Source organism: Camelus ferus, chromosome 22 (assembly GCF_009834535.1).
Source record: "Camelus ferus isolate YT-003-E chromosome 22, BCGSAC_Cfer_1.0, whole genome shotgun sequence".
Taxonomy (NCBI): Eukaryota; Metazoa; Chordata; class Mammalia; order Artiodactyla; family Camelidae; genus Camelus; species Camelus ferus.
The window spans coordinates 18,379,431-18,406,728 of record NC_045717.1 but is presented as its reverse complement, the minus strand read 5'-3'; the positions used below and the strand labels follow the sequence as shown (position 1 = coordinate 18,406,728).

The 27,298-nt window shown below is 42.5% G+C and overlaps 1 protein-coding gene across 1 annotated transcript; it reads right to left on the bottom strand.

Annotated features, from left to right (window-relative positions):
• Positions 1–1,821: 1,821 nt before the first annotated feature.
• On the bottom strand, positions 1,822–27,298 carry LOC102504612 (adhesion G protein-coupled receptor E2). The gene is made up of 17 exons (XM_006189393.2): positions 27,169–27,298; positions 22,493–22,552; positions 18,402–18,554; positions 16,390–16,443; positions 12,359–12,619; positions 11,308–11,354; positions 11,112–11,189; positions 10,509–10,686; positions 8,753–8,860; positions 8,372–8,568; positions 8,006–8,185; positions 5,163–5,360; positions 4,647–4,882; positions 3,714–3,780; positions 3,208–3,299; positions 2,051–2,219; positions 1,822–1,968 (listed from the first exon to the last, which is right to left on the bottom strand). The coding sequence occupies exons 1-17, from the start codon at positions 27,296–27,298 to the stop codon at positions 1,822–1,824; spliced, it is 2,355 nt and encodes a 784-aa protein (XP_006189455.1).

Here is a 27,298-nt window from a genome sequence, read left to right as displayed (position 1 = left end):
ATTCCTGCACACTTCCTTCCACAACGGTCCCATGATGATCTACTTGTGATAAATGTGTAGAAGTATTTTTAAAAACTTTAAAAAAAAAAGACTTTTTCACCAATGATGATATTTCAGAATTTTCCTCATCATCTGGGCTGCAAGTTCATCTGGTTTAGCTGTTAATTTAATTATCCTGAGAAGGAATGTGTAAAAAATGATACTGTGTTAAAAAGTGCAAGACTTTTACACTAAGTATGAAAGACTGTCAAAAGACATCCAACAAAACCTAAGGAAATGGAATAACAGCCCATGTTCATGGATTGGCGGACCATATAGTTAATATGGTGGTATTCCCCAAAGTGACCAACAGATTCAATACAATCCTTATCAGTATCTCAGGTAATTTTTTTCCTCAGAAATTGACAAGCACATCTTAGAGTTTAGGGACTTCAAGGGGTCCACAAGAATTGAAACAAAAAATAGAGAACAGGACTTCTCCAAAATTACAAATGCTTGTACATCAAAGAACACTACCAAGAAAGTAAAATGTCAACTCCTGGAATGGGAGAAATGAATTACAAATCATATATCTGGCAAGAATATGTATTCAGAATATAGAATTTGTATAACTTATCAATAAAAATAAAATGAATCAATACAAATAGGGAAAGGATTTGAATTGATATTTCCCCAAAGAAGATATGTAAAAGGTTAAGTAATTGGGAAATCAAGAGTATCGGGAATCAAATGTAGGTGCAGGGATTAGTCTTAAAGGGTAGGAAGCACATTTTGTCTCTCTGTGATAATAAGATAGAGGGAGGAGAGAATGAACCAGATGCCAAATGACTGGCATTTTTGCAAACAGAAAGTTAACCTTGTTTCATCCTGCTGAGTTGATTTTCTCTGTGAAGAAGTTGGTAGGAACATCTCCTGGGGCGAGGAAAGAGTTAGAAGGAAGGGATATTCAAGGAATGGATATTTTTGGAAGAGGCAGGTGTACAGGGTGGAAAAGCAAGTGGATGAGGAAAATGCAGAAGGCTTGCCAGGCAGGGTGTTGGGCTCATGAATGATGGGAGGAAAGGATCTGCTGAAGTCCTTGCACAATTCATGTAGACCCCATAGATCTCACTTTTCTTTCAGCTATCAAATAGGAACATAATAATATTTACCTCCAAGTGCTGATATGAAGAACACATGAACAAAAAATATGAGAAAAGTTTTTGTAAGCTGGAAAATACAAATGCTCGGTATGATTCACATTGCCAGGATCTCTCCTATGCACCCTGTGATTCTCCTGCTTGGTTCTGCATTGATTGTGTGTGTTGCAAATACCCAGAATAACTGCATCCTTTTAAGGAAATTCTCTAAACTAACTCAATCCTTATTTCACTTTACTTTTATGATGATGTAAACCATGTATTTCCTCTTCTTTATATAGAGGGATAGCATGGAATGACATGGATTAAAGGCTGGTCCTGTGACTCTGAGAAGCTTGTGCCTCACTGCTTGAGATCATTAGTTTCTGCTTATTGAACTTACCATAGGACCATTCTCTGCCTCTGTTAAGTGTTTTGTATTTTCCCACCAAGTAAAATGAAAAAGCATATGCACCATGTTACACAAAATGAGCACTCTGCCCAGGTGAGGAATAAGTGGATCTGTACAAGACTCAAGGTGAGCATAGAAAGACAATGAGCAGAAGTAGAGGAAGACCACCTTTTATGACAGAGAAATGCTTTGGGCGAGTCTAGGTGTAAAACAGTGTGAGCCATCGTAGGGTATCACCTGCTTTACGCCCAGTTGTCCAGTGTGACAGGCATGTGCTGTTCAATGGATCAGTTAGCAAAATGCTCTGGGAGCGATGCATGATCTTACCACACTGTGTTTAGAGGGATCAGACATGGTCTTGCTGGAGAGTGTGTACACCTCAGACTCATCTTTGGTTTTCTTGATCCCTTTGAACAACTTCCTGTATTCCTCTCGGACCTGTAGAGGCAAATGCTCTGGGTCAGATCAGTGGGAGGAGTGAGGATGGGAAGAGTCCTGAGTGGGAGTCAGACCGTGGTACCTGCTGGCTGAGGAGGCAGTACACCAGGAAGATGGAGACCCCCTGTAGGCTGTTGAGGATGGTGAAGAGGTAGGCCATGACGTGGGCAGCTGGTCCCACCTGCAGGATTCCCAGACACCATGTGCAGCCCAAGATGAAGAGCTGAGCTGTTGCTTTAAATGTCAGCATCCTGGGCAGGAGGAGAAATGAGGCTTGTGATGTACCCCAAGCAATGCAATCAAGGCCATTTCTTCTCTACTCTGTGGATGCCTCTGACTGAGTTGTGGCCACTCTGATCTTTATGGTCATTGGTTTTCTAAAAGAAATGCTGTTTAGTTCCAGGATGGCATTTTGAATTGGACTCCACTTGGTAGTGACGCTTCATAATGTGGGTTTTAGTACTATTATGATGTTGTATGAATATCCCCAATTTCAACCAACTGACATTACTGAGATATTCTGTGCACCTGATTGTGTGCCTGGCCTGCCCATTAAAAATAACAGAGGAAGATTTCTGTCTTCCCAGACCTTACAGTCTTGGGGAAAGACAAAAACCAAATGGTTAATTATTATATTTGTGAAGTGTGAGGTTCCTCTGCCCCTGTCCCCCCTATCTTTTTCCCTTCCATGAACTGACCCAGAGCATGCCTTGCCCAGAATAGAAACAATTCATTCTCTGAAAAGTTGAAGAAGGCAAAGGACATCCCTTGCCTCTTAGAAGATGTGGTATATGGGTAAAAAACTTGATTTCACCAGGAGGAAGAGTGGGTAAGAATAGAGGAAGGTGCATAGGCAAAATTGTGGGCATGAAAGTGCATGCTGAGCTCTGGGTCAGTTATGTAATTTCCTCAGTGGTTTACAAAGATGTAAATGTTCTCAGGACCTCTCTCATAGGGCCACAGAAGTAATCCTTCAAAAACAAAAATCAGAACAAAGTCATTTCTTTCTGTAGCTGAGGTAGTTTCGTTCTTGGGTTGTGGACAAATGGAATGTTTTTGACGTGGGTGTCAGTAGCAAATCACAGCATCCGAGCTGCCTCCCAAGGTGGGTGGCTGCATATCTCTCCTCAAGTCCCCTCAGAATCTCTGTGAAAGGATAACAGGAGCCTGGAACTGTATGGCCTTGCTCCGGGACCACACTTTGTGTCTGGGGCAACCTGTATCTCTGATCCATCTCACCTAGTGTTCTGGAGAGTGGACACATCACTGTTGAGTGAGGAGAGCTTGTTTTTCACAATCCAGAAGGTTACCAGGAAGATAGCTAGATTAATCTGCAGAAACACCAGAAGGCATATTGAATACATCCACATCAGCTAAACCCTCCTCTTGGCTCACACAACACCTCATCCACCAACTAGGTAGGAAGGTTTTGTATTTCACAACAGTCATAGAAAATCTGACCAAACACCCAGTAACTCAGGGACATTCTTGTTCTGTAACCAGGGTGACCTACTTGTCCCAGTTTGCATTGGAATTTCCATGTTTTAACATTGAAAGGCCTATATCTCAGGACCCCCCACCCCAATCCTGGTTTTAAAACAGAAATTCTTGCATCCTGGGAGCCCCCTTATTCCTGAGCAAACTAGAATAACTGATCACCCTGCCCATAACCCTCCTTATACCCCTGCTCTTTGGTTGACACTTAGCTTGCCGGGAAGAATGCTCTGATGCTATCTGTTACTCACAGAGAAGATGGTGCAGACGGGGCCAAGAAAGCTCCATATAAATCCTTTGTCTGTCTGGAGCCAGCATCTGAGAGAAATGGAAGGAGATCCAAGAATTATATTGGCCTTTGAGGATAAAGATAAATAAACATATCCCTCATCCCCAAAGTTTTCTTTCTTCTCCTTTATTATTGTTATTATTATTATTGCTTTTTTTGATAAGAATACTTCACATAAGATCTACCATCTCAGCAAATTTTAAGTATACAATACAACATTATTAGTTATAGGCACTATGCTCTGTACTAGATCTCCTGGTCTTATTTATCTTGCATAATTGGAAGTTAATTAAAGCAATGAATATGATATTAATAGAATGAATATGGTATTAATATAAATTTACTCATACATGAGATACTATTAATAGTAAGTATTACAGTCATTTATATATAATATTTAAAGTAATTAACTGTAAAGGATCAAAAACAATCACCTCATTAATTTAATCATATATTAATTAAAAAAATTTGGGGTGGGACGTGGAGGTAATTAGGTTTATTTATTTAATGGAGGTACTGGGGATTGAATCTAGAACCTTGTGCATGCTAGGCATGCACTCTACCACTGAGCTACACCCTCCCTCCCTATATATTAATTTGTAATTATTAATGTATCATTAAGAGAGATTAGTGTATGATTATTAATAAAATGTCTAATTAACATTACATAAACATATACTTGTTAATATAATACATAATTAACATTTAAAACAAATCTTAAAGACTGAAAAGCAGTTGCATCAATGAATACAGTCATGAACCAGAAATGTGTCTTGGCAGTGGTTACTGAGTTTTTCTCTGCCTATCATATTCTGGTGAAGTTAAAGGGTTACATGGGTTCTGTAATACCATGGTCATGCTGGAGAAGATAAGGACAATGAAAATTTGCTTTTACCGGGTGGGTGTTCCGTAAAGATTTGGCCTGGATGCTGCAGAAATGGCCACAATCACAGCCGGGACTCCGTAGCCCACAGGGAACATCAACCACTTCATGAACCTGTTCACACCGGAGTAGTTGACCACCGTCAGGTTGCGTGCAGTGAGGAAGAGGTGCAGGCCCTCCAGCAGCATCCAGGTGAAGGCGGCCAGGTAGAGGTAGTGTAAGGCACCGGCTACGATGGCGCACAGCACCTGGGGAAGGAGGGAGGTGTCACCAGGCGGGGCTGTCAGGGTGGGGCACAGCCCCGGGACCTCTCCTATACTTTGCCACTGGGGAAAACGCTGGTGTATATGAAGGAGTTAAGAGAGGGTTTGTCTTCTAGTTGTGTTGGTCAATGTGAAATTGGCTACTTACTCATCTAACCCTACCTAGGACCCAGGGCCATCTTATTAAAGTGTCCAAAGCAGCATGGCTTCATGAACTCACATCCCCTGGGGCAGGGCAGGGGGCCTTTTGAGAAAGTATTAGTACCTTGGGCTGGGTTTGGTCTATGGCTGTGAGGAAGAGCAGGTGGGCCAGGAAGAGGCAGATCGAGAGCTGCAGGTGGAGCGAGGTGCTGGTGTTCCGGATGGCTTTGCACAGCAGGAAGGTGAGGGCCACCAGGAGGAGGCACAGCAGAGAGAGGCCCAGCCCCACGTAGGTGATCACAGCCAGCGCAGGATCCTCCTCCTGGGACCCAGCAAAGAGGAGACCACAGTCACACTTTCCTGCTCTGGAGTAATGACCCTTCCACCATTTTAATTCTTACTTTTTGGTGTAGAAAATTCAGAAATGAAGGAATAAGGTAAATTTGTGATGTTTATGGATAACTTTCTCCAGGTTGTGAGTGTTAGAATTTTATGGGATCTGAATGATTAATTCAGATTGGAAGAATTGGAGGCTAAGGAGAGTCCTTAGTCAAGATCAAGCCCTAGAATTCATCGGGGCTTATTTTCCTTTAAACTTTTGGGAATGACTAAGCTTATGTGTTACCATGAGAGGTTCACATAGGCATGAATCTCCACTTGAGCACCATCCTCCACCCCCATCATGTGATGCTGCAGACAGAGTCTGTATGTGGAGACTCAATATCCAGCTATCAACTCCCCAGCACGGACTCCACTCACCTCATCCCTGCATACCTGTTCCTGGTTGGTCACTATCTTTTCAGATTGAGAACTGGACCCTTGGTTAAAGGAAGAAAACTACTATACTTTGACAATGGTGGTAGCTTTAAATTCATATTTCCCTGCCTCTTTTTGCAAATAATCTTAAATATATGGAGAAAAAAATACCCACCAATTCTATTTCAATGTAACCAGCAGGGACAGAGGGTAGGAGGGAGAGAGCGAAATGCAAACAATAAAGTAAATGGAGGTAAAAATATTCAAAGTAGGTGCACCTGAAGAAAGAGCAATTGGGTATCATTAGCACTTTTTTTCATTTTTGCAACATGTCTGTCAGTTTGATTTTGTTTAGGAATGAAATGTTAAAAATAAATAACAAGCCCTCCAGATGACTTTGATGCATTGTAAATTTTGAGAATTTTTGATTTCATGAATAAAATATATAAAGAGCTCCTCGAAATCCATAAGAAGTATATCAACAAGCCAATAGACATATACACCAAGGATGTGAACAAATTGTTCCCAGGGATGGAAATACTCATGACTCCTAAATAAAGATGTTCCATTCTGCTAAAGACAAAAAAAGACATAAAATTTTTCTAGATACTATATTTACCTCTCAGATGGGTAAACATCCAAAAATTTAACAGTAACCTTGTGGTGAGGGTGTGGGGAATCACACACCTTTACATAATACCTGTGGCAGTGTTCACAGGTGTGACCACACGATGTTGAAACACGGAAATATCTACAAAAACGCAATTATGAATTTGAACCAATCTCCATCCTAACTGCATATTCAAACATGAGAATAATGAGGTAAATGTAAACAGTCTCAACATGATTTGTAACAGCAAATAATCTAACAAAAATGCCCACTATGAGAGGCCTTGGTATGTAATTTATAGCACATTCACACAATGAAATTAAATGTGGCCAAAAAAATAATGGAGCTCTTCTTTGTAGACTGGAAGAGAATACTCTCTTAAGTGTGTGAAAAAAGGAGAACCAATGAAGAAGTACATGCATTATTTTTATATAGATATAAAATGTCTGTAGAAATGTGCAGGAGAAACTAACAACTTTGAGTGTTGAAGCAAAAGGAACTGGGTGTCTGCAATTAGGAGTATGATGGAGCTCCTGTTTCCTCTCCTGTTCTGCTGGAATTTAAAACTCAAATATTTTAACTTTTCAATAAATGTAAAACAGTATGTAAATAAAAGTATGACTATTGTGATATCTAGTGACATGGCTGGAGGAAGCATGGACTTGGAATGTTCTGCAAGCTCTGAGGTCTCCTAAGAGTTCTGACCATTGTACTATGATCCTTTTCATGCTTACTTTCATGTGAGTGCTACTTTTATTTCAGTAAATTCCGCATTATTAAAGGCCATCGGAGATTTTTTGGTTTTGGTGAACCAGGGAAAGTAAGCACCTCACCTAAGCAGGGGAAGAGACAAAGATAGCTCCTGACTCATCTGTACTCATTGGCTTCCCTGGTCCCCTCTGACTTCCACCATCACTAAATCTTCCCTGCTGCAGCCCCTGTGGTAAGCAGAATTCTCATTGACAACCATATCCCCATCCTGTGGGGTACACATAACGACTTCCAAGTTTAAAGTCAAATGCCAATTTAAATGCTGCTGTGAAGGGATTTTGCAGATGGAATTCACGTCCCGCATTAACTGAGTTTAAGAAAGTTTATCCTGGGTGGGCCTGACTTAATCAGGCAAGCTTTTAAAAGATTTGGGATTTTCTTGGAAAACAGTATCAAAGTTTGAGAGAGTTTTGATGTGAGGGAGTTTCTCCTGCTGGTCTCCAGGTAAGAACAATGACACACCATGAGACAGCCCAGGAGAGGCCCACGTGAAAAGAATGCAGGCGGCCATAGGAGTTGAGCCTTGTCCCATGCTGCCTGGTAGCAAGAAAAAGAGACCTCAGACCTACCACCACAAGGAACTGAATTCTGCCAGAAATCAGGGAGCTTAGAGGAGATTCCCCAAGCCCCAGAAGAGAATATAGTCCTGGCTGACATAATGATTTCAGCCTTGTAAGACCCCGAGCAGACATCCCAGCTATGCCATGTCATATTGCCGACCTGCAGGAACTGCAAGACAATAAATCTGTGGTTTTTTCCCAGGTGTTACAGGTGTGAAGATTAGTTACACGGCAGTAGACACTAAAGGCAGCCCCTTTGACGGCTCTCACCTGCACTTCGTAGTGGGCCATGAGGACGGCAAAGGTGCTGAGGTGGGTGCATTGGCAGGTGGTGCTGTTGTCTCTGGTGCCCACCGTCCTGCAGCCTTTGGTGGCCCAATGACCATTTCCATTCTGGCCATGCTCCCAGGAGGCACAGAACACTTCCTGCCTTGGCCCAGGGATCACTGACTATAGGAACAGGAAGTAGGTGTGAGCTGGTAGATCTGATGCTCAGAAATGCTGACCCAAGCTGGCTTGTGTGCAAGGGCTTTCTGGGATAGATGATGCACCCATGGGGAGCTACCCCGAACCCCAACACTGTGAGCAGTACTCAGTCCTCCCTGATACCCACAGCTCCACCTCTCCAGGACTCACATGTTGGAAGACAAAGGTGACTGGGGAGCTGAGGTTCTGGGTATTATTGTTGCTGATAAAGGCGGAGATGACATCTGACAACAGGATGGAGGGGAGTTCCTGCAGCAAACCCTTGTGTGTCTCATCCAGGGCCAGGGGGACTTCTTCCAGCAACTTTCCCATCCCTGGTGTGGAGACAAGGCCCACCACAACAGGGCCTGCAGGACAAGGACAAGGTTGACATCTTGGGTGCCAACATGATCCCTTCTTTAGATGAACTCTTTCCTGTGGCCCCACCACACCCCTCAGCTCCCTTTAAACTTTAATTTTCTATTTGTCACATTTTGGGCGTCTTTTCCTACTATGAGGCCTCAGTGACCTTTTCCCTGCCTGAGCCATTACCTGAGTCATTAGATTCATGCACTGTATCCCAGGTCAGCATCATCTTTATCTGATTCTGAATCAAGGTGATATTCCTGTTTCCTTCCTCCAACACCTCCAGGGACAGTTCTAAGAGTTGTGGGGGTTATATAAGGGAGTTAGATTAATAACTGTACCTGCAGAGCTTGACATAATATATTATTTATATATATGAAAATAAATGTATTTTTATATTATGTAATATGTATAAATATATAAATACCTTACATATTTCATAATATATAATATACAAATAATGATATTATTTGTTATAAGTAAAAACATCTGGTACAGATAATAATGGTATACATACATATCATTTGAATTTACAAAGGATTATAATAGAGCATTATGAGCAATAATACAACATGTTAGGCAACTTAGATGAAATGGGGAAATTCTGAGAGACACACAAAATACCAAAAGTGACTTAAGAATATAGAAAATCAGAACAATATGGTAACAGGTAAGTAGATTATTTCAGTATCAAAAAACTTCCCAAAATGAAAAGCAGAGAACAGATGGCTTCTCTGGAGAATTCTCCCAGCCATTTATGGAAGAATTAGCACTAAGTCTTGGTAAACGCCTCCACAGAATAGGAGAGAAAGGAACACCACATAAATAATTCTATGAGGATATCACTATCCTAAAAACAAAACAAGATAAAGACATCACAAGATAGAAAACCTATAGACCAATATCTATTATGAACATAGATATGCAAATATTCAACAAAATATTAGGAAAAACTTTATCTAAGGAATTTCAAGACTTACACATTGAAAACTACAAAAGATTGTTGAAATTAAAAACCCTAAATAAATCATGAGACATCCCATGTTCATGGATTGGAAGACTTAATATTGTTAAAATGGCAATAGTTCCCAAAGTGATCTACAGATTCCGTGTAGTCCAAATCAATATTCTGGCATGATTTAATTATTTTTTTTCCCAGAAATGGAAAGCTAATCCTAATATTCACAGGGAATTACAAGTGGCCCAGATACCCAAACCAATTTTGAAAATGAAATACAAATATGGAGGAGATATAATTTCTGATTTCCAAACTTACTACCAATCTACAGTATTAAAACAGCATGGTACTGGCATAAGAATAGACATTGAGACAAATAAGATAGAATTGAGTCCAGAAGTAAATCAATACATCCATGGTCAATTGATTTTCAACAGGGGTGTCAAGATCCTTCAATAGGGAAGATATAATCTTTTCAATTGATGGTGGTGGAACATCTGGCTATCCACAAGCAAAAGAAGGAATTCAGCACCCTACCTCACACAGGTTTTATTTATAATAAGAACTTTTAAGATTACATTCATAGTAACTTAAAATATGCACTACAGTATTACTGACTATATTTGCCATGTTGTACATTACATCTCCATGACTTATTTATTTTATAACTGGAAGTTTGTACCTTTGAACCCCTTTCATCATTCCCTGGACTTTCGTCCTGGTTTCTGGTAACCACCAATCTGTTCTCTGTATCGAAGAGTTTGGTGTTCGTTTTCTTTTAATTCCACATACAAGTGAGATAATATGGTATTTGTTTTTGTCTGACTACTTCACGTAGCATAATTCATTTTAAAAAAACTTTTATTTTTACTTATTAGAGTAACAGGATACACAAGCCTGATCACTTGACTCCAGTGAGGTTGGGAGAAGAAAGAACTCAGAAGGGGAAGAGAAAAAGCCTGCAGGGAAGTCCCAGGTACTTACCTGTGCCTGAAGATGAACTGAAGTTCAATGACCCATTGTGCAGGGCCTTACTCAGCCCTCTTAGTACATCCTCCAAGCCAAAGAGCAGGTTAGAGGCCACAAAATGCTGCTCTGATCGGGGCAGGGTTCTCAGGTCTCCAGGGGTCTCCAGCATGTCATCCACCTCCTGTATGAGGTCCTGGGAGGATGAGGACACAGACCCAGTAGCCCATGCACTTGAGAGGCTGCATGAGAGGTTACCCACTCAATCGGAGAGAATAGAGCCAAGGGACTATTTGGGTGATAAAGGTGGTAACAGATGGGATTCCCTGAGTGGTTTTTGCCCCTGGAATCCAGCCACTCAGAGGTCAACCCTGTTCATCAATGTCAAGGATGACATAAACTTAATATCCAGGAACAACAAGAGGAAATGTTAGTAGGTGCACGTGGCTGTCTAACAGTGAATACAAATTCCTGATTGTCCGCTCTTCCTCCACACCCTGAGAGAGGCGGGTCCTTGGAGCAGTGCGCCATTGTGTTGGGAGTCTGTCTTCTCCCAGACTAAATCTTCCCTGGGCTTCTATGGGATGCCTCTACCTTGCCTCCCGTGGGTCCTGCCCTTACCTGAATAGTGTTCTGAACAGAGGATGACTTGAAATTTTCACTCAGAACCTTGACTCTGTTAAAGAAGCTGGAGAGTGTCTGGGGAGAAGGAGATGAGGGGGTCAGAGAGCTTCATGCAAGTGTGGAGGACCCTGGGGGCAATGAATGGGCTTCACAGAGGGATTTCTTGCCTCCTGATTTCTGCTGGGCCACTCACCTTGCTTTTGATTCCAAGCGGTGCCATCCAGGTGGGGAAGGAGATCGCTGCAGTGAACAAGATAGTAGTTCATTAGATATGAGCGCACGTGTGTGTGTGTGTGTGTGTGTGTGTGTGTGTGTGTGTGTGTGCGTGTGTGTGTATGGGCAGGGTCTGGGGTCAGGTCAAGTCTTCTACTTTTTCAGATTGTCTTTGTTTTATTCAGGGATCCTTCTTTGACTTAAAAGCTTTTGAAGGCCTCACAGTTTCCTCCCTGGTGTGTGGATGTCTTTTCTTATTCACGTGGAGTGAATAAGAAGATAAGGATTAAGGAATAAGTTACCTTATTCCTATCGGTGAATATGGCCTAGATGCTCTCTTGTCCAAATGTGCGTGGAATCAGCCCAGATCCTACCTGTCTGCCAGCCTGGATGCACTCAGTCTCCCTGGGCAGCTCCCAGGCAGGCTGGTGATATCTTACTACCTGTGTCCCATCCTGAGCATTTGGAGGAAGGCCATAGTGGGCCATCTTGGAAGCTGAGTGCAGGGCAAATTCTGCATTTCCTGGCCAGGATTCATCTTTGCTCCCAGTAATGGCCGTAGTCCTAACTCTATAGGGTAGCTGCACACTGGCTAGATTCTACTTGGAATCCTGACGACCCTGTCAAGGTAGTGCTCTCCATTCCTACTAAGTCTGACACATCAGAGTCGATGAAAATGGACTAAGATGAACCTGAGCCAGATTCTCTAGGGATGAAGCTCCAGGGCATGGGCAGGAATGATGCTGGACAGACCAGGACCACCCAAACCACGGCACCAGGACCACCAGACCATGGCACCAGGTCAAGGAGGACAGTGGGGGCTGCTGTCCGTCCAGGCAGCCTTGCGTGTCTTTTTTTGATCCCCAGGAAGGCATCCCCTGTACTGGCAGGAAGTGGTGAAAATCCAAATGTAAGGAAAGCCAATGGTGGGTGAGGCCAGGCTGGCTGGAGAGGAGAGCAGGGACTGATGGGTGAGGGGTGGCAGGCATTTCTATAATCTGGCCTCTTGCACTCCTACCAGGGATACTGACCTGTGGTCCCCCACCAGTGGTGCTTAGTCTTCATCTTCTGTCCCCCAGAGGTCTGGGTCCCCATGGGGCCTGGGCTGACCTCCTTGGGCAAAGGTTGGTCCTTGTGCAGTGGGTCCTGGAGACCGTCTCTGTTGCTATCTGGTCCAGACGTGAGCCTCGTCCATTTACCCAAATCTCCAAGTGTGGATGTTGGGGGTCCTATGTCATCCTGCTCAGACCCAACACAACATCCTCCAGATGAGCTGCTGTTAAGCTTGAGAACTGAAATTATTGAATAGATCAAGGTGGAGCCTCATGCAGGGTAATAGGGTGAGCAGCTGAGAAGTGGATTAGGGTGTTAGTGCTGTTGGCAGTCACAGGGTTCTCTTGGGAAGGTGGGCTTGCCCTAGAATCTCCTCACTCCTGCATTTCTGGACAGGGTCCCCAGATCCATCATGGTCTGTGAGGTGTGAGAGTGACCCTGGGGATTCTGAATCCACGTGGGATCCAGTAGGGGAAGGTCTCATCCTGACAGTCAGTGATAATGGGGAAGAAGATGTCTGTTGCCCTGGAACACAATTTGCTGTGAGTCCCGAAAAGATCTTGAATGGCATCCTTCTCTTGTATTTTATGAAAATAAGATGCTAGGTAGGCAGAGGGGGTATTTTGAACTTCCAGAAGTGGCCCCACTATGGGGGGGTTCAGGGGATATTTTCTGGCATCTTATTTCTCCTTGTTCTATGAATATGAGAGGAAAGATGCCCATGAGCCAGATCCCCATTGAGGAACTCAGGGACCGCAAAGTGAGGGCTGGACGTTGTTTGCTAAAAACAACAGTTTAATCAGAATGATGGTCACAAGAATGAATCAATATGAAGGGACAGAATGTTTGACTGTGAACATTCCAAACAGGGGACCAATGACTTTAGTTCCTGAAGGACTCAGGGCATCATGATGAGTAAGGGCAGGCGACTGGTCTCCCCTAGATCAGCGTTCTCTGCACCTCTGAATTTCCCTTTTAAAGCCACACACCCAGGTATGGGTGTCAGTACCAGGGACTGAATGGAAAGGGAGGGATGCACACCTGAGGGGTTCATGTTCAGGCCCCACCTGGGCATTGGGACTTCCTTCTCTCTACTCAGATGGTGGCAATAGCTAGAGACCTGTCTTAAAGGTTGACGGCATAAGGTGGAGTTGAATTGGGGGTAGTTGGAAATGAGTGCCAGGACGGGAAGACAGGAGGATGGGAAATTCTCCAACCTGACAAGTGTGCTCCCAGGAAGGACCTGGGATCCAGTTCCATTAGCAACAGGATCTCCTCTCTACATTCAACAGTTTCCAAATCTCCATGAGACACACACATGCGAATGCACAAAGCAACCTCTAGGAATACCTCTAAGGTCATGGATGGGCTGGGCATTAATCACAGCGTCTTTATTTTCCCTGATAAAGTTTAATCTTCCTTTATATTACATAACACATGGGTACTTAGGAATCAAAATGTAGAAAAAGGAAAGAAAATCACCGATGAGTCTACTATGGAGACTTCAGGAAGTTTGTAGGGATATTTTTTTCTCCTTATTTCAAACATATTGGTAGTGGTTTCCTTTATTAACCATAAATATGCATCTAAGACTATTATGAGTAGATGAAGAGTATTTCTTGGTATAAAACCCTTATAATTTCATTTCCTACCACTTTCAACTTGCGGTAATTCACATAACATAAAATTTACCATATTAAACATTTTAGAGTAATGTAATTTCCATTTATGATCTTATATTGTTGTAGAACAAAACAGCCTTTCGTTTTAGACTTGGATCTAGGTCCCACTATCTACTACCTTATAATTGTGTGACTTTGGGTTAGTGACTCAATCTCTTTGTGTCCAATGATGATCATTTAAAAAAATGATGCTACCCTATACTATAAAAGTCCTGGAAGAAAATAGAGAGTAAGCTCCTTGACATTGGACTTCACAATGATTTCCCAGATTTGGCTCCAAAAGCAAAGGCAAAAAATAAAAAACAAATGGGACTACATCAAACTAAAAAGCTTCTGCACAGGAACAGAAACAATCAACAAAATGAAAAGGCAACCTACAATTTTGGAGAAGAGGTTGGAAATTACATATCTTATAAATGGTCAACAATGAATATATAAGAACTGATACAGCTCAATAGTGGAAAACACAAATAGTTTGATTAAAAAATGTTTAGAGGATCTGTATAGACATTTTTCTAAAGTAGGCATACAAATGCCCAGCAGACACATGAAAAGATGCTCAACACCACAAATCATCAGAGAAATGCAAATCAAAGCCACAATGAGATATCACCTCACATCTGTTAGAATTGCTGCCATCAAAAAAACCAAGATCTAACAAGTGCTGGCGAAGATGTGCAGAAAAGGGAACTCTTGTGCACAGCTGGTGGAAACGTAAATTGGTTTAGCCACTATGGAAAACAGCATGGAGGTTCCTTAAAATGTGGAAAATAGAACTATCATGTGATCCAGCAATTGCATTTCTAGTTATTTATTTGAAGAAAACAAAAACATTAGTCAAAAAGATACATGTACTCCATGTTCACTGCAGCATTATTTATGGTAGCCAAGATATGGAAACAACCCAAGTGTCCATTGATAACTGAACAGATGATGAAAAAATGGTATATGGATATACTGAAGTATTACTCAGCCAAGAAAGAGAAGCAAATCCTGCCATTTTGCAATAATATAAATGGACCTTGAGGGCATTATGCTAAGTGAAGTAAGTCAGAAACATAAGAGAAATAGTGTATTATCTTATTCGTATGTGGAAGCTAAAAAATAAATAGAACTCAGAGATTCAGAGAACAGACAGGTGGTTGCCAGAGGTGGGGGTTTTGGGGTGTGGCTGAAATGAGTGAAGTGGAAAATAAAAGCAGTGCTAGTTCTGCTTGCCTCCTGGGTCTGCTGTGAGGGGCGAGGTGAGAAACCATGATGGTGAGTGGGCAGAAGTTCACTGTGGGTGCAAGCTAGTAAGAGAGCCTGAGTTTCCAAGCCCTGGGTGTTTCTTTCCTCCTTTGCTTTCAATATTTCCTCCCATTCTTTGTGCCATGCAAATAGTAATAGTGATAATAATAATAATAATAATAATAATAATAATAATAATAATAATAATAATAATAATAATAATAATAATAATAATGCAGTAAAAATTATAATAGCTTTCATTTGTTGGCAATTTGCTTTGTACTAGTCTTTACTTGTTCTTTACACAGGAAAATTTAAAATCTAACACCACCCACGTAGGGTAGATACAACGATTGTCCATAATTTACAGATAAGCAGAATGAGGCAAAGAGAGGACAAATAGTTTCCTAAATAACAGAGAGCCAGGCCATTGTAGAGCTCGGCTTTGAACCCAGGTAGTTCAGCTCCACTGCGTAAGCTCTCAACACTTCCCGCTGATCATGAAAGCCTGATTGTTCACTTTCCTTATACTTCCCTGCACTGTAACCGCTCTCTTAACCTTGACAAAATGCTTCTGTGCTGCTTGCATAGTTGATGCTCTGGATGCCCCACAATCTCCCTCCCAAATTCTGTATGCACTTCCAACACCCAAAGCCTCTGTACTAACACAACTCTCCACGGGGCTGGTGAAGATTGACCCAGAGGAAGAACTGAATCCCGGAGTGGGAGAAGGGTGTTGGCACTGACACATTTGGAATTTGTAGGAGGACCCTACCTGGCACAGACTGCTGGGACTGAGGCTGGGGGGACACAGATCACTTCAGAAGGCCCAAGGAAGGGAGGAGGCTCACTGCCAGACAAGGTTTCAAAAGTAGAGGAGGGGAAGGAAGGAAGGGATGGCTGCCATTTGAAGAGGAGAACAAAAATCCTGGACATTTAAGAAGGAAGAAACTATCTCTTAATCCTCAGAGGACTGCCTCTGAGCCCACTTGCAGAATAAGCCTCCTTCCCCATGCCCCATTGCTGGTGAGAGGACTCAGACCCCAGTATACACTCCCCAGCTTATGTCGCGAATGGGGTTGGCTGGATAGACTCACCTCTGGTTCTCTGATCTTCAGATCCCAATGTCAACAGCAGCAGAACCAAGAGTTCTGGGGAAGAAACACAGAGATGATGAGAGAAGATTCCAACTCCAGTTTCAACCCCGTTCCCATGGCCATTGCCTCCTTAGTATGTGGCTCCATCCCTGCTGCCCACTGATTTCCTGAAGCATCACCAAGGCTCCTGCACTTTACTTGGAGTGGGGGGCTCAGCCTTTCCCATCCATCTCCCTGAGGAGTCAGCTTCTGACAGGCATAGCCCTCTTGGAACCTCTGCTGCTGTAAGTACAGGGACAATATACACAGACAGCTGATGACAGGGAAATATCTTAGAAACTCTAACCTCTCCCAATGGAGGGGAAAAATCTTGAAGGAGAAAGTCTTCATATTGTTGTGCCCTTGCCCATGTACAGGTTCTTTGTTCTCTGGCAGAAGCAGAAATGTGCTTTGAGTAGGCCCTGTTGTCTCCTTGCTGGTGAGTGTCTTTTGTTCTTCATGTGGACTTCCTATGGGTGAATGTGGTGGCCTAGATGCTCTGCTGTCCAGCTGTGGATGGAAGTGACCTGAGTCCCCCCAGTCTATCAGCCTCTGAGCTGCTCCTGCGGGCAGCTCCCATGAGGGTGTGGACATCACAGCCACCTGTGTCCCAGCCTGAGGATTTGGACAAAGGCTGTGGTGTGGCTTCCTGGGAACCAAGTGCAGAAAATATGCTCCATTTCTTGAGCAAGATCCCTCTTTGTTCCCAGCCTTTGTCCTGACTCCCCCAGGGTGGCTGCTTACTGCCTGAGGTCTCCTTGGGATCTTGGTGACCCTGGTGGAACAGCGGTCTCCCATCCACGTTAACTTTGAGACTCCAGCTCCACGGAGCTGGATCAAGACCCATTCCTGAGCCAGGCCCTTCAAGGGGCTTGTAGGAAGGGATTAGGAGAATGAAGATGATGCTAGTCAGGCCAGGGACACCTGGACAGTGGGGGCCAGACTGGGGTGGACAGTGGGGTCTGTTTCCAGACATTTAGCCTTGGGGCAGTGTGGGTGCCTTTTCTGATCCATAGGAAGGCATCCTCTGGACTGGCAGGAAGTAGTGAGAATCAACATCTGAGCAAGGCCAGCCCTGAATGTGGGCTGGGTGGCTGAAGAGGGGAACAGGTGCTCATGGGCAAGGAATACAGATATTTGTGTCTTCTTGGCCCTTGGCCTCCCATATAGACCTGTGGACCCTGAGGAGTGGGGCTTAGCTTCCATTTTCTGTCCCTAAATGGTCTGGGTCAACATCATGCCTTGGCAGACCACCTCAGTAGAATTTTGGGATGGTGAAATGTCCCCAGTGATACCTTCTCTTTCCATCTGATCCAGATGGGAGCCTTTTCCATTCACTGGGCTTTCTGAGTGTGCATGGCATGGTCCATGTCAACCTGCCCATCCAAACATAGCATCCTCCTGAGTCCTTGTCACTCGAATTACCCACAGACCTATGAATTGAAACTCCTGGGCAGAATCAGGATGAAGCCTTGCTCTGGGAAATAGATGAAGGCTGAGTGGCAAAAGAATCGGGTTAGGATGCCAGGAGCCATCTCCTCCAGATGTAGTTGTTGGTCAGGTACAAGACCCACTGGGGAAGACGAGTCCACCCTTGAATCTCCCCTCACCCACACTTCTGGATGGGGTTCCTGGGTCCATCATAGCCAGGGTGCTCTGAGGTGGCTCTTGGAATGGCCAATCCCATGTGGGCTTAATTAAGGGAACGTCTTATCCTGACAGCCAGTGATAAACAGGAGGACGGATATTGAGAGCATATTTGAATAGCATCCCTCTTTTACAAAAATATGGTGCCAGGTGGCAAGTGGGATGATCCAAAATTGCAGAAGTGGCGCTCTGTGGAGGGTTCTGAGCCTTGGTGTTGGCGAAGGGATGGGACACCAGGTAGGTGTCCAGGATGGCCCTTTGATGCCTAGAGAAAGTGACCCTAAACCTCATCGATGATAAGATGGAATACTTGGGGTGCTCCTTACCTTGACACTTGTTCTTGCTCTCATTCCTGAACAACGCTGCCTCAGAAACAATCTTGTAACCTGGGTTGCACATGCAGTAGCTGCCTTTTGTGTTCAGACAATCTGCATATAATCCACAGGACGCTGTCATGTGTGAATCACATGCCTTGATGTCTGGAACATAACAGGATACAGAGTCACTCCCGAAGGTGTGAGTTCCCACAAGGCAGAGAGACACTGGCCTGCATCCTGACCCTGACATAAGGAAAGGACAGGACTCAGCTACTGGGTGGCACTCCAGAGACTGGTCTTGGCAGGAGCCAGCTACTCTAGAAAGTCTGCTGACTGTTCTGCTCATTTCTGCTCTCTGGTTGGGTCTGAAGCCACCTAGATTCAGACACTCTGCTGTGCCTGATGGGCTGAAAGGAGGTCTGCATCCCCTCTGCAGGCTATTTGAGCTAGACAGAGGCACTGAATCAGTTTAAGACCCTCCCTTGTGGTGCTGTTTGCATCACTTGGGACCTGAGGGTGAGCTCCATTCAAGCTACCCTTGATACTGAGGAAATGAAGGGAGTCACGGCTGGGCGACTGTCTAGGGTAACACTCATCGGTCACAACTGAGGATAGAGCCAGGCGGTCAGGCTCCTGCCATTGTTGGCTTCCACACCCCCTGACCCCTTTACTCAGAGTAGCTCAAGTATATCCTGCAGTCCTCAGCAGGCACTCCACCAGCTCCCAATGCCAGGCCTTTTCAAGACGCCTCAGGATGTGTTTGGGAGAGTCTTGCTACCTGCACTCCTGGAGGAATCCCATTTTATCAGAGCCTGTCATGGAAGTGAAATGAGAAAGCAGGACAAAACTGCTCACAGCCAAGTCACAGGGGGTATTTTCTGGCATTTTATCTCTCCCTGTTCTCTGTGCATAGGAGGAAAGATGCCCAAGAGCCAGGGCTCCTTTGAGTAGTGCAGGGAACCACAGAGCAGGAGCTGGACACCACTGACTAAGAATAACAACAACATAGTAAGAATCAGGGATGTAAGGTGAGTCAAAATACAGGAGAGTTTGTCCTTTGTACGTTCCAATCAAGGAATCAAAGACTTTTCTAGCTTGAAAGGACCCCCAAGGCCATGATGAGTCAGGGTAGGCAACTGGTCTCCCCCAGATAAGAGCTTCTTCTCTGATCTCAAGGATGTCCCTCTGAGGCCCCAAGCCCAAGTTGACAGTGTCAGAACCAGGACATGAGTCCAAGAAGGAGGGACACACATCTGAAGGATTCAGGTTCATCCCCAACCTGGGCAATGGGACTTCCTCCTTTTTTCTCAGATGATGGCAATGTCTGGAGCCCTGTCCACAAGGATGATGGAAGGGAGTGGAGTTGAGTAGGGGACAGTTGGGAGTGAGGTGTGTGGAATGGGAGGACAGGAAGTTTGGAAATTCCTCACCTAACAAGTGCCCTCCCCAAAAGGAGCTTGGATCCAGTTACACTAACAGTAGGATCTCTTCTCCATGTTCACCCTGTCTGCAAATCTCCATGAGACACACAAGTGCAAATGTGCACAGGAAACTTTAGGATACCTCTAGGGTCATGGAAGGGCTGGACACTAATAAAACATCTATTTTTCTCTGATAAAATTTACTTTCCCCAATATTAAATAACACATGGATGCTTAGGAAACAAAGAAAATGTAAAAAATGAAAACAAAGAAAATCACCAATATGCCTACTGCTTAGACTACTGGACAATTTTAGGGGTATTTTTTGCCCATCTTTTCTGTGTATTGAGTATTTTCTTTTATTACTAATAAATATTTATCTAAGACTATTATGAGTAGATGAAGAGCATTTCTTGATATTAAAACACTATAATTTCCTTCCCTGATTTAAAAATTGTAGTAAAATGCACATAAAATTTTCTGTCTTAGTCATTTAAGTATTACAGTTTCATTTTATGATTCTATTGTGCTGAAGATTAAAAACTCCTTAGTTTTAGATCTGGATTTGGTTCTTCCACCTTATTAACTGTGTGGCTTTGGACCAGTCACTCAATCTCTTTGAGCCCAAATTTGATAATTTAGAAAACGATGCTACCCTGAAATCATAAAATTCATAAAAGAAAACACAGAGTGTAAGCTCATTGCTGTCAGTCTTGGCAATGATTTTTTGGATTTGACTCCAAAAGCAAACGCAACAAAAGTAAAAATAGACTAATGGGACTAGGAAACCATCAACAAGATGAAAAGGCAACCTACAGTTTGGAGAAAATATTTTCAAGTACATATCTTATAAGAGGTTAACATCAAAAATATGTAAAAACTCATACAACTCTATAGCAAAAGACCAAATAATGCATTTAAAAAGGTGTAGAAGATCTCAATGGACATTTTCCCAAAGAAGATATCCAGGTGGCCCAAGAGGTACATGAAAAGGTACTCAACGTCATTAATCATGAGGGAAGTGCGAATCAAAACCACTGTGAGATATTCCCTCACACTTGTTAGAATGGCGATCGTCAAAAAGATAAATAATAAGTGATGGGGAGGATGTGGTGAAAAGGAACCGTTGGTCACTATAGTGGGAAGGTAAATTGGAAACTATAGAGGTTCCTTAAGAAATTGAAAACAAATCTATAATATGACCAGGTATTCATTCAATGGAAATGAAATCACTGTCTTGAAGAGATATCTACACCCTCAGGTTAACTACAACATTATTTACAATAGCCAAGACATGGAAGCAACCTAAGTGTCCGTTGACAAATGAATGGAGAATGAAAAAGGGATATATGTACACAATGGAATATTACTTAGTCATAAAAGAAGAAGATCCTGCCATTTGTGACAACATGGGTGGACCTTGAAGGTATTATGCTAAGTATAATAAGATAGACAGAAAAAGGGAAATACTATGTGATCTTACTTATACATGGAATTTTTAAAACCTGAACTCATAGATACAGAGAGCAGATCACTGGTCGCCAGACATGAGAGATTGGGGGTTGGCAAATAGGTGAAGGTGGGGGAAAAAAGCAGTGGTCCCTCTGCATGCCCCATGGGTCTGCTGTGAGGATGACGCAGGAAACGAGTTATGAGCAAGGCAGGATTCCTGGCCAGCTTGAGCTGGTAGTAGAGTCTGAGCTTCCAGACCCTGGCCCTGGAGGTTTATTTCTTCTTGTGTCTTTCATTATTTCTCCCTTTTATTTGTGCTATGAAAATAATAATAATGGTGGTAATCATAGTAATAATAAAAATAATTACAGCAATAACAATAATAATAGCTTCTGTTTGTTGCCAGTCTGCTCTGTACTAGTCTTTACCTTTTTTCCCCCATATAAGTAAATACTAAGTGTCACCCTAAATATAGGGGGTAGATATGATGATTATCCCCACTCTACAGATGAGCAAAATGAAGCAAAGAGAGAAAAAATGATTTCCTAAATGTCAGAGAGCCAGTCAGTTGTAGAGCTAGACTTTGAATCCAGGTAGCCTGGCTCTACGATGTTAAACTCTAGCTGCTAATGACAAAAACTGGACTGCCCACTTCCCTCGTATGTCCCTGCACTGCCACCTCTCTCTTATTCTTGACAAAATGCTTCTGTGCTGCTCCCAGGGCTGAGAGCTCTGGATGCTGCATAGTCACCCCCAAATCTCTGTGTGTGTTTCCAACACCCCAAACCTCTATGACATCACAACTCTCCAAGAGTTGGCGAATTTTCCCCAGATGAAGAATTGAATCCCAGGATGCAGTGACAAGCAGTGGCACATACACATGGAGGGTTCAGTGGGCACCAGTGAGCACAGGCTGTGGGGAAGAAGCAGGGGGGATGGAGACATAGTCAGAAGGCTCAGGGACTGGATGAAACCAGCTGCTTTCTGGGTGTCCAAGAGCAGAGGAGAGGAGGGAAGAGAGAGATGGCTGCCCCTGGAAGATGAAGTGTCAGAAAACTCCGGTCAATTTGGAGGTGGAAGCAGCAGGTTCTCTTATCCCCAGAGGACCATCTCTGAGACTTCTGTGCTGAACGAGACTATTTTGCCACCATTGTTGGTGAGAGGACCGAGACCCCAGCTTGCACTTCCCAAATTATATCACTAATGGGATTGGACGGGCAGACTCACATCCAGTGCTCAGGGATGAAGATCCTAATGGCAAAAACAGCAGCATCAAGAGTCCTGGGCCTGAAAAAATGGACAGATAACAAAGAGGACAGATTTAGCTCCAAATCTAATGTCTCCATGGCCAGTGCTTCCCGGGGAGGTGACCCTGACCATTCAGCCTACCACTCTCCAGCAGCATCCTCTAGGCTCTTGTATGTTACTCAGAATCAAGGACTTGGTCTGTCTCCTTTATCTCATGGGACTCCCCGAGGAATTAGTCATTAACAGACACAGTCCTTATGGAGCCTCAGGTGCTGCACATAAGGGAACACTATATACAGACAGCTGATGACAGGGACACATCTTAGGAACTCCAGCCTCTCCCCGTGGAGGGGATGCATATTAAGAGAAAAAGTTTTCAGATTGGTGTGCTTTGCCCATCCTTAGGTTCTTACATCTCTGGCAATGGCGGAAATCTTCTTTGAGGATTTCTTTCTAGGATCACCCCTCCTGCTTAAGGTACATGTTTCAGGGCATACAAGAAGAGCATGGGTATTGGAGTCTGACAGCCCAAAGTCTGAGCCCCAGCTCCCAGTGATGTCAGCAGGGCATGGAGCCCTGGAAACAAAAGACTGGGAGTTGCGGACAGGTGGGGTGTGAGAACTAAGGCCCCTGCAGGTAGAGCCGCCATCCCTTGGTCAAGTGGCCTCTCCAGGTACAGCATCCACGGCTTCTGTGGTTCCTTCCAAATGAGCTCCTGGCCCTCCTATAGTGCACTGAGGGCATAGCCTTTCCCCTTGATCCTGAGAAATGGGTCACTGAACAAGCTATGTGGTATGAAAACCACTATGGGTGCAAAAGAATGAGATCCCCCCCATAGGCAACAACTGGACCACTTAGAGTCTGTCATCCTATCCATGTGAGCCAGTGTTATTTACAATAGCCAAGATACTGAAACAAACTAAACGTCCGCGGCATTCTGTGAGCAGAATTCCCTTCTCCTCAAAAGGGAATTCCACATATAAGTGAGATATACATATATTTCACCTTAGTGGTCTGTTTCTCTAGGGAAACTGGGTACAGGAGGTAAAATGAGAACTCTCTGTGAAGTCCTCATGTTTCGCTAGGTATAAATTTCACCAGCTTTCTCCTTTGAAAGTTAATATAAACAAGTAATATTCTTAAAATTTTATCCCGTTGTCCCTTATAGAAATAGTGGGAAAATAAGCCAGATACTAAGAAAGAGGTGAGAATATTCTCAAGTCACCCAGAGGGTCCAGGATAGCTTCACCTGTCTATCACCATTGTTATAATTCTACCCACCTGGCAGCAGCCTTAGGTATGCGTTTCCCATGGTGCAGAGACCAGCAAGGTCAGCCGTGGAAGATGTCTGATCTTGGTGTATGTGTGCTGAAAAGCCCTCCTCTTTTAAGTATAACGTGTGCCCTGAAGGAACTGACTTAGGAAACCACTGGTCTGGGTTCTTTTTCTCCCTAAAATTCCCTATGATTAACTTCTCAGAAACTGCTGTTCCATTTTTTACGTATTTGCATAGCATTACTAATTTTTGTGTTGAAAGCCTCCTCTTTGAGGATGGTTTTAAAATCTTTTTCATATGAAGATATGATAATGTGTATTAAAAGATTTCCTGAACATGAACACTCTGTCAGCTGGTCATTTTGCCTGAAATGGAAACATTAGGTCAAAGTGAATAGAAATATCTATTTATAGTCATTTTTAAAATTGAGGTAAAATTGACCTATAACATATCAGTTTCAGCTGTATAACTTCATTATTTGATATTTGTATGTATTGTAAAATGATCACCATAAGGATTCTAGTTAACATCTGTCACCATATATAGTCACAAATTTTTTCTTAGGATGAAAACTTTTAACATCTATTCTGTTAGCAACTTTCAAACGTGCAATACAGTCTTATTAACTATAGTTGCCATGCTGTATAATATATCCTCGTGAGTTATTTATTTTGTAACTGGAAGTTTGTTCCTTCTGACTCCCTTCATCCATTTCATCCACTCCCCTCCCCCTTCCACCTCTGGCAGCCATCAGTTTTCTGTATCTATGACCTTGTTGTTGTTGTGGTGGTTTTTTAAGACTCCACATATTAGTGAGATTATACAGTATTTGTCTTTCTCTATCATCTTTTTTTTTTCACTTAGCCTAATATCCTTAAGGTCCCTCCATGCTGTTGCAAATAGCAAGATTTCATTGTTTTTCTTTTCTTTCCTCTCCTTTAAAGGGGGAACTGGGGATGGAAGCCAGGACCTTGTGCATGCCAAGCATGTGCTCTTCTACTGAGCTATGTACCCCACCCCATTGTTTTTCATGGCTGAATAATATTCCCTTGTATATATATACTATATTTTTTCATCCATTCATTTGTCTGTTTAGCTTGTTTCAACATCTTGGCTATTGTAAATAACACTGCAATAAGCATGGGGGTGGATATATCTTTTTGCATGAGTGTTTTCATTTTCTTCAGATAAGTACCCTGAAGTGGAATTGTTGGATTTTGTGGTAGCCCTATTTTTAACTATTTGAGGATCCTCCAACTTTTATTTTTAAGTTTTTTATTTTGAAATAAATACAAATTTACAGATATTTGCAAAAATAGTCTCAAGACTTTCTATATACCTTTACCCATTTTCCTGCAAAGGTTACATTTTATGTAATGATAGTCAAATATTTGAACCAAAAAAATAGACATTTGTACAATGTGTGTGTATAGTTCCATGTCATTTTATCACATGTGTAGATTCCTATAACTGTCACTGCAATCAAGATTCATAAATATTTCATCACCTTAAAGTTCTTTTTCATGTTACCGCATCCCTAAACCCTGGCAAGTCAAAAATTAAGAAGCTTTAATTCTTTGACAACATTCAAAAACATTTTAGATTCATTTAATGATAAAGGAAAACATTCCTGACATGTTTTAAATGATGAGAAAAACTCCACAAAATTTCCAAAATTCCTTGTGGTAGAGTTAGGATGATTTTCCTTGTTTACATTTATTTTTCACTTTTTTTGGGGGGGGGAGTAATTAGGTTGGTTTGTCTGTTTGCTTGCTTGCTTGTTTGTTTGTTTTAATGGAGGTACTGGGGATTGAACCCAGAACTTGTGCATGCCAATCATGCACTCTATCACTGAGCTATACCCTCCCTGTCATCTTTGTTTTTTGTGTCCATATGTATTAGTTTGCTAGGTCTTCCATAGCAATATAGCATAAACTGGGTGACTTAACAACAGAAATTCATTTTGTCAGTTTTGGAGGCTGGATATCCAACATCAAGGAGATGGCAGGATTGATTTCTGTAAATGGCCACCTTCCTGCTGTGTCCTCACATGACCTTTCCTTTGGAGGCAGGGGAGAGAGAGGGAGAGAGAGAGAGGGTCAATGTCATTGGTGTCTCTTCCTCTTCTTCTAAGGACACCAATCCTATCAATTAGGGCTTCAATCTAATGACTTCATATAACTTAATTACTCCTAAAAGACCCTCTCCAGTCACATGAAGGGTGGTTACACATTCAGCATATGAATTTTGGGGGGATGTAATTAATCATAACACCACCTGTTTAATATTTAGGAAAAAGTAAATTTCACTTAAAAAAAGATGTCTTGAATTCACCTTAATTCCTGAAGGATATTATTTCTGAATATAAAATTCTGGGATGACAGTTCTTTTCTTTCAACACTTGAAAATATTGTGCTACATTCCTCTAGAACCCATGGTTTCTAATTTAAAAATTAGGTGACATTCAAATAATTTTTCCCTTATGGAAGAAAGTATCACTCTTACTGTTTCAAGACTTTTCTTTGTCTTTTATTTTCAAAAGTTGATTGCGATATATCTTGGCTTGGATTTCTTTGAGTTTATCCTATTTGGAATTTCCTCAGCTGTTTGAATCTCTATGTTTTTGTCTTTTGGAAAATTTAAATAATTTTTAGTCATTTTTTTCTTTGAATGATTTCTCAGTTTCATGTTATTTATGTTCCTCTGGAATTCAGTGATGGAAATACTAGGTTTTGTTATTGTCCCATAGGTCCCTGATATTCTGTTGGTTTTTTGGAAGTCTATTTTCTCTCTGTTGTTCAGATTTAGTAAACTATCTTGTTCTGTTTTCTAGTTCACTGTTTTTTCCCCCTCTCTCTTGTCCTCTTTCTGCCATTCAACCCACCCAGTAGAATTTTCATGTAAGTTTGTCTTTTTTAGACCTAATATTTCCATTTAGGTCTTTGTTATGTCATGTTTCTTTGTCAAGGTTTTTAAAAATTCTTTGCTGAGAATTTCTAGTTTTAAATTTGTCTCAGAAAAGTTTGTTAGTAATTGTTCATTGGAATATTTTTTTATGACGGCTGCTTTCAAATATATTCCAGATAATTCTAACATCTGTGTCATGTTGAGTGGCAATTTTCCTGGTTCTTGATATAACAATGATTTTTGATTGTATCCTAGATATTTAAGGTATTGTATTTTGAAACTCTGGATTTTATGAAAGTTTTTCATACTGGCAGACTCCTTTGGCATCATGCTAGGGGAGAGGAAGTGTGCTGCAATCTTGTTGCTGGCAAGTGAAATTGGAAATCCAGGTTTCCCACTTGGGCTCCATGGACCCTCCAGTGGGAGAGGGATACCTTGCTACTGCTGGGTGGTGTTGGAAGTTCTCACTCACCGTGAGACTTCTGCTTACACTGCCCTGAGATGAGGTCGTAAAGAAGCCTTTTTGGTGCTTCCCAGATGGTGGAGAGGGTTTTACTGCTGAGTGTGATAAAAGCCCAAGTTTCTTCTCTGTTAGAGCCCAT